Source organism: Kryptolebias marmoratus, linkage group LG22 (genome assembly GCF_001649575.2).
Source record: "Kryptolebias marmoratus isolate JLee-2015 linkage group LG22, ASM164957v2, whole genome shotgun sequence".
In the NCBI taxonomy this organism is placed as follows: domain Eukaryota; kingdom Metazoa; phylum Chordata; class Actinopteri; order Cyprinodontiformes; family Rivulidae; genus Kryptolebias; species Kryptolebias marmoratus.
The window spans coordinates 26,817,572-26,833,861 of NC_051451.1; the positions used below are offsets into that span (position 1 = coordinate 26,817,572).

Sequence of the window (16,290 nt, forward strand, 5' to 3'; positions counted from 1 at the left end):
AAATAAACAATAAAAATCCTTTTTTGTAAAATACTGTACCTCACATATGTGAGAAGAAAAGTCTTTTTGTAGCATAAGTGTTTTTAAAATCACTTTATTTACATTTTATTTCCTTACTGAAATAATTGAATATCTCTTCTAATCCTTGAAAACCTTTTGTGCTCTATAAAATCTGATTTATTATACTTATTTCATTTTTTAGTTTTAAATGACTGTTTGGCTAATTTTAGCTTTCAGCTGCTGTTTTACAAACCTTTTCTTTTAGCTATTATGTTGCTAATTCTGGCTTTTACTATTTGTTTTGCTTATTTTACCTTTTAGCTTTTGAGGATTGTTTTGAATTCACAGAAAATGCAATTCCTCCAGTAGTCGGATTGTTTGTCTGTTAGCAGAATATTTCACAAACCAGCGGACAGATTTTAATAAATCTCTCATAAACTGATAAATGAACGTATATCTACAGCGGGGTTGTGGTTGTAATTAATTTGTTAGATGCATCTGCAGACACGAAGAGGTCTGAATATCAAAAATCAGTTTTTGTTAATCTGTGCTTCCGTTTGTCCCAGTGTAGCTACCGTAGCTTCCTGTAGTGGAAACACGCAGCAGTTTTCACATCTTTTCCAACTTTTCTCCGCTGAACCCTGAAGAATATGTCTGTAAATAATAATTGAAGTTATTATGGACTGACTGTCTTTAGTAATGACTTTGAAATGTTTGAATTGTGTGTAAATTTCCTGCGATAAACACGATGCTAATCGAGATAACTTTCAGTGACGTTTTCTGTTTTAAATTAGCATCAATGCTAAATATTAGTTTGTCAGCATCCTTGGATAAATAGGCTTTTTAGCGTTTGGTATTGTGTGCTCTTTACCAGGAATGAAAATATATAAATCAGTGTTCATTTGTGTTTCTGTCTCTTTGGAGGAACATCGTAAGCTCCCCAGCTGCCTCCTGGGGTTTATTCTCAAACCCGTTCATCGAGATGCATCGACAGTTGTTTTGTAATCGCGTCGCAGTGCCTGAAGATTCCCGCCCCTAATCTGCAACCGATTAACTTCTGGAGTCAGCGCGATTCAACATGGTCGCCACAGCTAATCAGCTTCAGCAAACACAAACGTGGTTATAATAGTCTGCAGATACTGAGGTCAAAATAAGAGAAGCAGTAGCTCAGAGTTTTCAACAAAGATCTTTATTAAAACTGTAGTTTGAAAGGTTGTGGGCGATATGCATTCCTTTTTTTCTTCCTTGTGTTTTTGAATTTAGTTGCATATTTTACATTTTTTAGGTTCAGGACCGTTTTGTTTTTTCCTCCTAAGCTTTCCAACGGCAAAAAAAATAGACATTTTTGCTCGATTTGAGGCTGCCCGTCAGCTCCCGGCACATTCCTAAAGACGCTCATTTGCACCTTTTGAGGTCCGCAGTCACAGCAGCTACAGTAGATCTCTGTCCTCGATGCTTGTGGCCAATTACACTGCGAGGACAACACTAAGCTCATTCTGCAGAGCCAGCCAAGCCGTGCTGGGAAACCTACACCACAGAGCTGACTGGCCCTGGAAACAGCCGTAGCTGCCAGGTTTGTTTGATTCCCTCCCGCCAGCATCAACATCTGGGTGTGTTTGTGTGTGGGAGGAAGGAAGGCAGGCAGAAGTAGATCCAGAAAAGCCAGGGGGCCACCCATGGTCTAAAAGTGTTTCTCTGACTAAAATAAGAAGGGAGACACACACCGCCTTGTTGCCTGGCTTCCATATACCTGCATGTCAAAGGTGTTTTTGTTTGGTTCACCCAGGGGTTTGACCTCAGCGTGCATTTACTGCAGAAAAAAAAAATGCAGATTGCTCTTGCCAGAGGGATCCATTTAGAAAGAGTCCTCTGAAGGGCATTAGCAGATGCAGATATAATGTGATGGACAAGGAGACTGAGGTTTAATGGAGTCTTCATTGTCCCCTGGAGCCCCTTAGACTGTCTGCAGGAATCTCCAACATAAGAACGGGAATGCTCATCGATCCAATAAGTATTTTATCCTTTTGTCCTCATTTGTCTCATTAGATCATTGGTTTGAAACTATCAGGACACATTTTGCGTATTAAAAGTTGCATGTGCTTACTGAAACATGAAATTGATCTGACCTAGAAATAAATTATTAGCTAAGAGATCTGGTTTGATACGGTGACAGCTGTCTCAAATCCCAAAGTCTTTCAGCGGATTGAAGAAACGGTCATCCGGGCTCCCGTTTTGTGAAAGTCTCCGCTCCGTGTCAGCGGGGCTGTTTGCCAGGGAGTCGTAAAGTGCCATCACATTCTTGGCTGGCAGCGGCGTCTGGACGTGGCTGAAGTGCAGCGCCGCCCGCGGAGAAGAGAACGGCACCGAAAGGCAAAGATTCAGAACCCATCTGCCACCAGAGTCGGCCATCTTTTATTACAACTGATGCAAAACCTGTCCCTCTCCCTGGGAAGACATACTTGGGGTTTTAGTAGTAATTCTTTTTTTCTTCCAAACTCTGAGGTTACATTTTAGAAAACAGAGACTTGGTTTCAGTCCTGTTTTGTCTCATGTCTCATCTTGTTATAATCTGTTTCTAATCCTGCATCCAGCATCTTTTCCCCTTTAATTTCCATTGTAAGGGTTAACTCTTTACTCTGCAACATCTGTCTTCCTCATGTGTTTTCTCAACCCAATTCAACACACAAAAAAGGCCGTAACTCAGTCAGTTCCACAGATACTGAGCTGAAATATGATGTGGTAGTGACTGAGAGTCATTCACAGCACATACAGTATAATTGAGCATGAAGTTCTGCAGTATATTCATTATTTTCCAGGACTGACCAGAACAGCTTTGACTAAAACTCTAGCATAAAAGGCGGCGGGCGATATGCATTCCTTTAAGTAAATGTTTTAAATCGTAGTTCAGTGTTCGCTTTGTAAACAGACCGCGTCGGGCTTTCATGTCGCTCGTGTGTGGCGTCTTTGTTTTCATGTTTGCAAGAAGACAAGAAAACCCTGCCTTTATTCCCCGCCGCCGCATTTTTTAAAAAGTGCTGTCATTACTGGATTAGTGCCCAGTTTTTCAGGACTAAAGAGGCAGCAATGGCCCAACCTGTCCTACCTGAGTAAACCCTAATCCGTCCTAATCTAATAATTGCTCCCATATTTTCTCCGTCTTAAAAGAGCACAGCTGCAGGGGCCGGCTGTGGCTCCACATTTCTCTGCACCGTAGGTCATAACACCCAATATAACCCACGATTCCTTTCAAGGCCAAACTCAAATCTGCGGTCACTGCAAAGGTTTTTCTTTATTGCCGTCGTTTAAATCTTCAGACAAACTGTAAAACCTCTTATCAGCTCTTCTTTTTTCTTTCCCCTCCATCAGGACCGCGCCGGTCACGCAGAGATGCATTAGGCTGCCCGTGTTTCAACAGTCCCCCCTTTATGAGTGGGTGTTGAAAATTTGTATGAGCCGGCTGCGCTCAGATGTCTCCGTTTTAGAGGCAAGCATGACATTTATGAAGCCTGGTGTGGAGGGACGAGCTGGGGAGGCCGATGAGCGACGAGACTCATGTCTCCCCTCAGAAAGACACCGTCACGTCGTGGATCTCCGTCTTTCTAAAGCTAGCTGGTCGCAATATGTAGAATAATTAGAGTTTCTGCCACGTTAAGGCTCTGCGGTAACGTAATAAGCTCCTAAAACAGACACAAAACTCTACAAATGTAAGGAAATGCAGCACAAAATGTATTTTTAGTTTACAGAACTGAGTCAAAAACGTAAAAACCACATAGTTACATTTGTTTACAAATCATGTACTTCCTGTAAACTCTTCTTCTGCTGCCGTTCCTGCGATGTAACTCTTATTTCTATGTGGTGACACCTACTGTTTAGGAGGGGAATTGCAGAAAGCGTCGTGCCTTATTTAAAGTATTAACAGCAGCTCTTACTTTATTTCTAATACATGATCTCTTCTGTCATAAAATGACTTAAAAGTGGCTGAACTTTTCTAATTTATGTAACCATTTTATAAAAGTCACATTGCTGCTTTTGTTGATATCCTATATCACATATCGTGATGTAGGATTTTTTCCATATCGCCCAGCACTAATACAAATTAAAATGAAATCACTCATTTTGACAGCTATTATGGCTTTAAAATACCCTTAATTAGACTCATAATTAAGGCAGACTGTATTACACTGCAGTTTAAGTTCAGGATGGTTTAACGATATTAAACAACTGCTCAACCTGAGTTGACGTTCCTGTTTCCAAGCAGCTGAAATGGTCTCCTGTTGGAGGAGTAATGAGCTGCTAATGTCTCAGGATGTGTGGCTGATTAAAACACTTTGAACAGCGTTTGGGCGGGGTACAACTAACACCACCTCCCACCAGTGTGTTTGAGATTTATGGCTCATTCTTCCCTTTCTGACACACACCGTCTCCCTGCTACTTCCTGTCTAACATGACTGTTGTTCTTATTTTTCCTGTCATGGAGACCCTATGGAGCGCTTCTTCGTTTCAAAGGTGGTGTGCTGGCAAGCAGCAGCTCGTTGGGGAGGGATTAGTGGGGGTTTTATAACCGTATAGCCCAGGTGGCCTGCTCCTGTCAAACTTTTTGAAAGATAATTAATTTCTGTCATCCAAAATAATTAGGAAGATAAATGTATCTTTTAAAAGTCGACAATGAAAGGATTACAGGAGGAGCTGTGCTTTGGTGTCATGGATGATCGCTGCCGCCGTGTGAGTGAGCGTTGAAGGGGAAACCCGGCTCACCTGGCGAGCGTGCGTTGCCATGCCAGTGTTGCCTGGTAATAAGCCGAGGAGCGGGTCTTTGTCTCGCCGCAGAGCACGCTCCCTGCTGTCAGTCGAGACGGAGTGAAAAGCTGCACAAACCGACGCTGATCTTGGCGAGGATCGTCATAATGAGCCCGGCGCTTTCTTTGCACAGTGAAATCCTTCCACAGAGAAATTACCTGCAACAATGAGGGCAGCGATTGGATTTGGGTAGCCCGTGTGGAGGCCGGCGTCTCGGTAGTTTTCAATTAGAAGCAGGGGAACGAACACAGATGTGCCCGGCGCAGAATAAAATCCTACCTTGGGTCATTTTTCTGGATCTAATTGAAGAAGACAGAGGTATCTGGATGCTTTGTATTACCATGATCGACTCGTGTGCCTTTGGAATAATAACAGAAGTCGAACAGTTTAGAAGTTACCCTGCAAGATGCTTTGTGTGTTTAATGAAACCCCAGCCAGTGCAGTTTCTAACCTCCTTTAAGAAACGATAAAATGGCAGCCTTGTACAGCCTGTTGCAGAGAAGGAGATAATGAAAGTTAGCATTTTTAGCAAGAATCAGGTGGGAAAACAAAGAAAAGTTGCCGTCCAACACATCATTTTCTGTCAGAAACTAATTTTAGTTTGTTTTCTATAGATTGTTTTATGCAAAAGTGAATTAAAAGTGGGTTTTATTAATAGAAAAGAGGGAAAGAAAATTGCCTTAATACACAAAAAAGGTTTATTTGTTTTAAAAAAGAAGACTACAACTTTTTTGGTTTATGTCTGACCTCTGAGCCGGGACAGGGAAACTCCTGCAGCAGGACCGGCTTCTTCCTTGTGTTGATGTTTACTGCAGTCCTCTCCAAAAACAACCCCGCGTGTCCTGCAGAGGAACAGCGTTGAAGCCGGCCGAGCCGAGGCCACAGAAGCTGCAGCTTTCAGACCGAGCCGTTTGCTTCAGAGCTCCTCGCTGCTCGTCTCTGAAAAATTGATGACTGTTTTTCAGTCGGCTTCCTGTGTCGGCCCCGGTTCCACCTCCTGATTGACGTCGGCCAAATAGGAAGCGTTGTTTTCTTTCCAAGTCGTGCACGCAGCCGCTCAGATCTAAGTTTTTATTATTTCATCGGATCAAAGCTTCTTTAATTATTTTCTGACTCTTTTGAAGTCGAGCTGGTTGCTTTCAGAGGGTCGATGCCGTCTGATCCGTTCTAGGTTTTTATTTTTAGCCGCAGATTTTGGCAGAAAATATTATGAAAATAAAGTAGTCATGGACACCAATCATCAGCAGAAGACAATGATGTCTTTTTTTGTGTCTGCCTGTGTCTGTTAGCAAAATATCTCATGAAAACAAAGATATGCATTCCTTCTAAGTATTAAAGAGGAAAAATTTGACTTTTTTTTAATATGCAAGCCCTGTTCTGTTTTATTTTATTCATTCTTTAGCGTGAGACCCAGGAATCTTGTGTCGCCGAGGCGTGGAGATAAATATTTCACCGCAGCCGGGTGGAACGCTTCAATCCCCGCCTCACGCATCGTCAGCAAAGCTCGCGCCCGCCCGCGACTCGGCGGCTCCTCGCTCTGACAGCCCGTCACTTTAAAGCGTTTTCCAGCAGCTGTCGTGCGTTGACACGCTCTGCAGAGAAGCTTTTCCACGTTCAGACCCCGGCCGTGGGTGTCCCCGCCCACCGGTGCCAAGTGTTTGTGAGCGCTGGCGTTTGTGTCTGTGCATGTGTGGGGCGCCTTCACCTTTGACCTCCAGCAGACACGCCGGGGCTGCTTGTCGTCACCCTGCAGAGGCATGTTCGGGGAAAGTTTCTGAGATAACGTCGCCGTGTTTGATGGCCTGCTGGAAACACACAATCCTGATTACAGGATTCACACCGATAGCATCTTTTTTTTAAAAAGAAAAACAAAAAACACCATTGACCCAAAGAAACCGAGGTGAAAAATCTGTTTTTAACTTGCAAGTTTAAACAGCGTCGAGCCTGTCTGTGAATGACTGACCAGCTTGTTTTTTAGTGTCTCTGTTTCTGTTATCTGCACCGTCAGCAAAACATCTCAGGGATCACCGAATGGATTTGAATGAAAGTAATAATTCGGTTGATGTCTACAGCTGATACGCTTTAGGAGTAATCCCCGTTCAAGATGGCTGCCACAGAATAGCAACAGAAAAGTGGCTGTAACTCAAGTCAGTTTCACAGATATTGAGCTAAAATTTGGTGACGTAGAAGCTGCGAGTTAAAAGGTTAAAAGAGAGATTTGAATGAAACTTTAACTGATTACCTTTTTGGAATCAGTTTAGTTAAAGATGGCCCCCACAGCTAATCAACATTAGCCAGCTTAATGATGACTCTAACAGCCAGTTTTACTGATTCTGAGCTAAAATCTGGTGTTTTAGTGGCTGAGAGTCATTCAACACACGGTCCAAACGCTAACAGATCACCATTTAAAACAGGGGTAGGCAACCCTGATCCTCAGGGACACCATCCTGCATGTTTTCCTTGTTTCCCTGCTCCAACACACCTGATTCAGAGGTTAAATCACCTCTTCATGTTCTGCAGAAGCCTGTTAATCACCCATTGATTCAGATCAGGTGTGTTGGAGCAGAGGAAGAAGTAAAACCTGCAGGATGGTGGCCCTGAGGACCAGGATTAGAGACTCCTGCTTTAGGTTTGACCAAAACGGTTTTAGCCCCACCCCTTCTCATCATGGATTGGTTTAAAAGTCTGGCATGAAAGGCGGCGGGCGACGTGCATTCCTCTCAGAGCTGCTCCGAGGGTTCTGGTGCGGCTCGGTTTCCCTGCAGTCAGATCTCGTGAGAGCAGACAGAAGTGGAGGCGCGGGGTTTCCTGATGAGCTCATTATGGTGAGTTCTGGCTGTCGGGCCGACTTAAATGTGACTTCCACCTGACAGCCCTGACAGCCGCGCCGGGCTTAATGGGGTCGGCAGTGCAGCAAGCCGAGGAGAAGAATCCCCCCGCCTGCAGTTATTTTTCCCGCTCAGCAGTTTCCAACTTTAACCCTCTTTCTGTCTCTTCCAGACGAGCTGATCGACGAAACCCCAAGAAAGTCTGAACTGCTTAAAAAAAAGGGCTGCCGTTGCTCATTTGTGTGCAGAAATGTAGTTTTTCCTGACAGCTGCACAACGACACACACAGGGTGTCTTTCCTACCCTGTTTTTATCTTTCATCCATGTTTTATACAAAACGTTTGCTCATTCTCTCATTTAAATGTGACTTTATGCCTTTTTCTTTTCAAATCAGAAAAAGAAAAACAGAATATTCAGGCATTTGCAGCTTCTTCTTATGGCTAAAAACTAATTATAAATTAAAGGACCTGCATTCCTTGAAGAAATGCTTATCCCCCGCCGCCTTTCATGGCAGACATTTAGACTAAGATTGTCTTTTGTTGAGAAATTATGGAGCTGTTCGGTTTGGCTACCACACCGAATTTTAGCTCATTGTCTCTAAATGTGGCTGAATTATATAAATGTTTGTGTTTTCTAAGGTCGGTTGTCTATGGCAGCCATCTTGAATTCAGTTGCAGACGTATATCCAGCGTTTATATCCTGAAAGTTTCATAAAAATCTGTCCTGTCAGGAGCATAAACATCTTTAATTATCTTTACCTGTAGGCGGCTGGTGACGGTTAAAAAATAAATAAGCAAGTTTTAATAATTTAACTTCCTTTGATGGCTCATTTCTGGACACACAGCCTTTCCATTCTGCGTTCTCCCTTCTTACAGAGTGTGTGTGTGTGTGTGTTTGTTTATTTGTTTGTTTGTTTGTTTGTTCTTTATCTCCAACTCTCCCTTTCAACTTGTCTCACTTTGAAGGGGAGTTTGGACATGTTATCTTTATCTCTCTGAAACGCCACCCCTCTGCAGATCCGGCAGCAGAGATCCTTTTATTTAAAAAACTAAAAGATAAATAAATCAGTATGACCCAGTTTGGCTTTCCACGGGGATTAAAGTCCTCCGTCGTCGGGACAGATATCCGTCATCTGTAAAAACGAGACGGGGGGGGAAGGAAATAAACGTGTTTTTTGTTGTTGTCCTGTTAAAACCACTCAATCTAATTATGATACAGGGATTAAAGAAATAAACTGAACCAGAGTGAAAGTTTTATCCAATCACAGCGTCCCTCAGGACAGATTTGTCCCTCAGCGTGTCTCAGGACGCCTCATCCGGACCAAGCTGTTTCTTCACATGAAGGAGGTCAGGGTTCGATTCCCGGTCTCATCAGTGTCGTTATAGTTATTATTCTATTCAAACCAAAGCCTTTTGTCTTTTTGTAAATGGCATCAGAAGTATTTCTGCAACATTTAAGACCTTGTTTGGTCATTTCAGCAGCTCATCATTTCCGCAACAAACGGTTTGGATTTAGTGGCGCATGTCTTTACATGAAAACCTTTGGGAAGTGACTGATATGCAGAAAAAAGGCCCTCAGTTGTCAGTCAGATTTGTACGTTTGAACGATTATTTGATGGCTGCTCTGACGTTTTTCTTTGTGCAGCTGCTCACTATTTGTGCTCCTAAAGTAGGGGTGGGCGATAAGGCAAAATTAAATAATGAAGGATTATTATCATCATTATTTACACCTATTAATAGGTTGAGGGTTTTACCTTCTGACAGAAGTCTCAAAATGATGCACCTACAGTAGATTTTATATCATTTAAATGATCATTTTCAGTCATTTCTTTTAGACTCTTGAAGAAAATGTTTCTTTTTTAATATGAACAAGTCAAATGTTTTATTTTGAAAGCAGTCAGGCTGCAGCAGAAGTGATGTTTTCATTTGTAAACGCTTCTTTGCTGTTCATCCACTCATCAGAACGTCGTCTCTGTCGTAAACGATGATTGTTTTGCATCCAGACTCTAACAAGGCGCCGTAACGAATCTGTCCTCACAGCTCCTTCAGTTTACCGTCCGTCCTCCGTGTAATCGCCACGAACTGAACACCGGTTTGCTTTTCACTTCCACAAAACGATAATCACTCCTCCGTTTTTCCTGCCGCCTTTCAGCCAACCCGTCTTACCTCTTGACAACTCGTGTTGTGTTCACTGACCCCGATCCTGGCTCGGACATCTGCATTACTGTCAGTGTTATCACAGAAATGTCATTATATCATACTTCTTCCCTCCTAGTTGTATTTATTTGCTTGAAGTTGTGTTGATGGCTGCGTTGAATAACAGTAATACCTGTAAGAATTGCATTAGTTTCATCAAAGTGTCCGTTTTTGCACTTTCAGAACGAGAGAAAGAAATGTAAGAATTGCATTAGTTTAAAGTAAAAGTGGACAGTTTTATTTTACTCAGTTAAAATAAGCCTTGAGTGTTGCTTTAACCCGACTTTTCCTCCTTGATATTTTTTTCCTGTTTCTGTTTATTAAGAACTAAATATAAACCAAGTTCTACTTCAAAAACAAGTGAAGAGAATAGCTTCATAATCTTGTTTTTATTTGCAAGAGTGCACGTTACTGGAGTGTTTTTGTTTACTTTTTGATTCAGATGTGTCCTTCAGGTTTCAAATATAGTATCATATTTGATAAATCTCTTTTATATTTTTGCACAAACTGATTAAAATCTGTATCATAGTATTAATCACCCTAAATGTTCTGGTTTATCTATTTTGTTTTCCTTTAGGTTATGTTTTTACAAAGAAACATACTTTGGTTTTGCTGTTTTGTAGCTCACAGAACAATTAAAAATCCTAATATTTTTGCCTGTCACAGCCTTCTCAGATGTGTCTTTAGCTCTCTGTGTTAGAGAAGCTGAACCGTGGTGCGTTTGAGTGATGTAGGTCACGGTGCCGCCTCTGTTTGAACAGAGTAAACTTGGCAGACGTCTTCAAACGTGATACCCAGCTCCGCCACCGCCCCGCTTCTGTCTTCATGTCTGCCATTACACGATATGTGAAACACCTTATCTCCCATTTCTGCTCAGACTGTACCTGGAAGTCCCTCCCCCCCAGTCTGAACCCGTCTAAACGCCACACGTCAACAAACATCTCAAATAAAACCCACAGTCAAGCCAACTGAAGCTCGTAACGGCACAGGGGAGGCTTGGAGTGATGGAATTAGGTGTCCTTCCTAACAGCGCAGCACGGCGCCGCAGTGCTGCCTGCGAACACGGCTTGATAGATTGTTTAGGTGGATGCTGGGGACGACGGTGCTGGTTGTTTCCAACCCATCTGCTGCTTTTCATCCCGGTTTTACACAGATGGAACAAATCCTCGGCCTCATGGGGGGAGTTGTTAGAAGCCGTTTGCTTCTGCCATGAAGGAGTTGTAACAATTTTTGGTGCAATAAATCATGCAGAGCTTTCATGCAGTTGGACAGTTCAGATATGGTGAGGATGATTTATTACTTTGTGTTTTCTATAAATACTCAAAGGTGCACAAAAGGCAGATGTTACTGAATGTCCATCAGAGGTCTTACTGCAGGAAATCCACGTTTGAGATTAAAATAGTTTGGTATTCTTTTACAAATAAACTTAGAAATTCCTCACTTACTGCTTAAATGTCAACTCTGACTGTATTATGACCCGCTATGATGTCTAAATCTTGATTATGGATGAGGACCCATATTTAATTTCATTACTAAGCAGTAAAGACCGTAGCATCACAGAGTTACCCCGATACATCTCAATAAGTATCATTGAAAAGTTACAAACAAATACTATAAAGCTTCTCAGCAGAAAGAAGCATGAAGAGCTCTAAAAGGTCCCGGTACATGTCTGTGCTGACTTCAGATGTGATAAAACCCAGTGGACCAACAGCAGCAGATAACATGGCTCCTCATGTCATCACTGACTGTGGAAACTGTGCCTCTCCAAACAAAATGCAAAATGTACTTTCATCTGGAAAGACGACATTGGACCACTGAGCAACAACCCAGTCCATTTTTTGTCCTTAGCCCAGGAAAGAGACGCTTGTCTCCGACGCAGCCATCTACCAGGACATTTTAGATCTTCTTGGAGCTTTATGGAGGTGTTGATTTAGTTTTCCAGCAGGATTTGTCACCTGCTCACGCTGTCTGGTTTAAAGAGCCCCTGGTCTGACCTAAACCCCACAGAAGATCTGTTTTTCTCAAGAGGAAGATGAGAGACCAAACCCAACAATGCAGATGAGCTGAAGGCCACGATCACAGGAACATGAGCTTCCAGAACACCTCAGCAGGCTGATGGGCTCCACAGCATATTCATGCAGAACCTGCACAGTACGTGGACAGACTGTTCAGTAGGATCACATTTATGTCTTTAAATCCTTTTCAATTGTAATATTCAAGCCATAATCATAATCAAAATAACCAGAAATAAAATAACTCTGTGTGGAATGAATCCTTATAACAGATTACTGAAATAACTTTTCAATTATATTCCGTTTTATTGAGTTGTACCTGTATATATTACCTTCATCAAGCCTAAAACTGGACATTTCACACAGCTTTTGTCTTTCGGCAGCAGGTGATAATGAATAATTCTTCAAACTACAAGTTGTTACGCCTGAGAAATCTTTGATTGTCTTTTCATAACAGAAAATGTAGAAAATATATCAATACCGTGCAGTTTATTCTCTGTGGTTGCAGTTAGACATGTTTTATTACTTCTGGTCATTAACTCTTTTATTTCATGTTGTGTACGGGAGGCATTTAAAGTAAAATGATTCGCTCTCGTTTCACCATTCGATCCATGGTCCTCGTACAAACATTCGTGAGAAAATGATGTCTGCTTTGCTGCACCTGTGTGCCAGATCAACCCACCTGCTGCTGAGATGGTGAACCTGAATATGAGACGTCCAGAAAGGCAGGAGTGGCTCAGTGTGGAAGGTCAAAGACCTCCAACAACCTTCTGGATTATTGAAAGATCCCCCTTTTCACCAAATTCCACTTCTGCAAGAGCCGACAGAGATAAAGACACACACACACGGGCACACACTCCGTCATGCAGGTGTTGGTATGCTTAATCGACTCTAGCACTGCACCGTTTCTTTCGATAACAAACCTTGACATCAGGTATGATAACATTGTGTCACAGAAGGCGGACGAGGACATGCGTGGACACCTTTTCCCCAAAGGTTATTGAGCGGTTTCTGTAGAAGTTATTCAAAAGAAGGGGACTGTGCGTTTGGAGCAGCTGCTGAGTTGAAATTAGATTTTTTTGATCATCAGAACAGCCTGTGATGGAAAAAGAGGTTTGTAGTAATATATATTTTTTTGATCCTATAATCTGATTAAGATAAAAGGAATGGGTGTATGGTTGTATAGCCACAAGGGCAGAACTTTCCAGTAGTAGGTAAAAAGTAATAAATGAGTTTTACTGTGGAAAGACATTTCACCAAACCTGGCGTGTACAGCATTTTGAATAAAGAATTGCACAAAAAGAGTGAAACGTTAGAGACGAATCACTTTACTCACCCCGAGAACAGAGCTGGACAATATATGGAAAATCAGTCATAACTGCAAAGAATGGCGGTACGTTAGACACACAAACTGCAAATAATGTATTGGGCATTGTGTTGACAGAAGAAAAAGAAAGGGTGGATGAAATGAAGGGTCTCACAGGTTCTGGGACAGTTATGCCCCTTTCACACGGACCCTAAAGGTCCCGGCTCCTCTCTACTCGGCTCGCTTTGCGCGCGTTTCCACCGGCATTTTTTCGAGGCCGGTCCCTGCTTCTTTGGTCCCTGCTTCGGAGTCGGGCCAGCCGGGTCGGTGCAAGCTTAGCTCCTGTTCACTCATTGGTCGAGGGTGTGACCAGATGCAAGCATAAAGAGCGAAGGTAGGAATATAAACAACAGCGTTAGCTTACCCTGCAATGTTTATGCCGTCTGTCCCCCAGCTGAAGGTGCTGTAAAGCCTGAAATCTCTGGCGGATAACAGCTGTCCTACTCCGCGCAACAATGGAGAGCATCCAGAGCATTTCTTCCACTGCGCCTCTCTTCCTGAAGTCTCAGGAGAATTCCCATAAGTTTAAAAAACAGCAACAACACAGGGCCAATGTTGTCCGTAGCGCTTACGTTGTTTACACAACTTGCTCCAAGTTTTCGTAGTGCACCCCCCCACGCCGCGGCCCCGCCCCCCGCAACACGAGGAGGCGTTCCTCTGCTACCGACCAAACTGGCCGGTGTGAACGCGATGCATTCTTTATCGAGCCGAGCCGAGTAGAGCCGGACTTCTGAATTAGAGCCGGTGTAAAAGGGGCATTAGAGACAGAATTGCGGGAAAATCGTTGAATTTTTGTTACAGTTTCACCGAATTCTGAGTCTTTTAGACCAATCGATCAGAAAACTGTGTGGCTGTTTTTTGAAAATCATGTCTTGTTCTTTTTTTGTGATTAATATTGCAAAGCTGTATTCTACGACATGAAGATTATTTTGTTTCCCACCTCTGCGAGGAAATTGAGAATCTCCGTTCACTAACTAACCTTTCACTTTATATCATCTTTGCAGTGTTGAACAAAATCTTAATTGCATGTTTTCCTAAGATCATAATAACATTCAGCAACGTTGGCAGCAAAGATGAGGATGTTTAGAAGCCGGGTTTGCATTTAGCTCCTTTCAACCCATCTAAAACTTCAGCGTGCTGTCCCCTTATTATAAGATTGAAATGTACAATATGCTTTATCGTCCCCATGGTGAAACTTGTCTTCGACTCAGGATGCTGTGTTTCAGTTAATTAAACAAAGAAGAACACATACAGACCATACCAGCTGTAACAAATCTTTAACATTAGTGTAAAGGCAGTGACCAACATCATTACTAATTAACTCTTTCCACCACATCCTTGTTCTTTAATGGCTTGGGAAGATCTCCAATGTTAGCTTATGGATGAGCACCAACCAGAAGCAGATAAACCGCAACGTGAAGAAGTCAAAGTGGGGCTAATGACGACACCCCGTATGTAAACCAGAAAACCAAGAAGGTAAAGGATCGATTTAGAGTGAGGCAAATGAAGCTGGACTGCCGTGGTCCCAGAATAAGAGGGATGCTCGGAACCCAGTTTGTTGGGAGGGTGGAGTTGTGATGTTTCTACAAATGTGTGGAACCACTGAACGAGTACACGAGAGCAAAAATGGGCTGTAATTTGACCTCTAACATGTGGCATTCCTTCACTGTTCCATTGTTTTTCACATTCTTTCCATTTTCCTCCTCGAACATTTGCTTTTTGTGTACTGTAACGTCTAATCAAACAGGCTTTTAGTCCGAAGTTGGATAGAAATTGAACTAAAACAGCCATTTTTCCTTGTTAGAGGTGGGTAACGAGAGTAAATGGAGCAGAAACCAGAGCTTGTTCATCCAGCCACGGGGTGTAAATAAAAGCTTAAAGAGTGTGTGAGGATGCTGTTTGTTTGAAACACGTTTTGATTAAGATACATGGTTGTCAAAGAACTCGGTCACACCACGGCGTTACGAACAGGAAAAGAGTTGTTTCTCCGTGTTGGGTCCAGTCAGTTTACAGCAGAATCTTTTACCACAAGCCATTATTGTCTAAACATCACATTCTTCCACAGGACTTAAGTGGTTACTTTGGCTTACACTTAATGAATGGAAAAAGCTATAAAATGCTAACAGCACCCAAGCTCAGGCCTCTTGTCATTTACTCTCTTTTTGATTTTTTTTTTTCCAGTTCTGTCCGTCCAAGCCAATTCCATCCAGTTCACCAAGGAGCCCAAGTCCCAGGATGCTTTGCACGGCCGCAGCGCTATGATGCGCTGCGAGGTCAGCGACCCGGTCAACATCACGTACAAGTGGTACGATGAAAACAAGCCCCTGAAGGACGACGAGAGGCGCTTCCAGGAGGGGAGCAACCTGAAGTTCACTGCGGTGGACCGGCGGCTGGACGCGGGGAACTTCAAGTGCGTCGTGAAAAACCATTACAGCGGACAGGTGCTGTACTCCACCAAGGCCTCCTTCAATATAAAATGTGAGTCTTTCAAGCTGTTCTCTCCCTCGTGTACTCCTAATTTCATAAAATGAAAACAAGCAGTGTGAAGTTAAAGACATGCATATCACCCACCACCTTTAATGCCACAGATTTAAACTAATCTAATGTTGAGGAACGGACGTTTTGGTCAAACCTTGCTACTACCACACCAAATTTTAGCTCAAAATCTGCAGACCTCAGTGCGTTTAAGCTGTTTTTATGTTGGCTAAGTTCAACTGGCTGTGGTGGCCATCTTGAATTGGGTTGACTCCAAAAGATAACCAGTTAAAGACTGTTATCTCTGGACGTTTTATTAAAAAAAATCCCCCAGTTTCTGTGTGATATTTCACCAACAAACACAGAGTTGATACTATTAGTTAATGGCAACGTTTTAAACGCAGATCTTGTGTGATCAAGTAATGCTTGGAGCGTAAAATTAAGAAAATTTCAGCTCAACGTCTGTAAAATTGGCTGAGTTATTGGGATTTTTGTGTTTTTTAAGGTCTGCCCTCTTGAATTAGGTTGACACTAAAAGTTGTAGCTGAATTTTAATTATTGTGGAAGTTTAATTAAAATCCGTTCAGTGAATCATGAGATGATTTGTCAGCGGTACA

At 42.5% G+C, this 16,290-nt stretch overlaps 1 protein-coding gene across 1 annotated transcript in view; it reads left to right on the forward strand.

Moving 5' to 3' along the window:
• Positions 1-16,290, forward strand: part of ptk7b (protein tyrosine kinase 7b) — a 71,918-nt gene that overhangs the window by 34,918 nt on the left and 20,710 nt on the right. Inside the window, exon 2 of the mRNA XM_017424333.3 lies at positions 15,380-15,676. Coding sequence (XP_017279822.1) covers positions 15,380-15,676 — 297 coding nt within the window. The remainder of the gene's footprint in view (positions 1-15,379; positions 15,677-16,290) is intronic.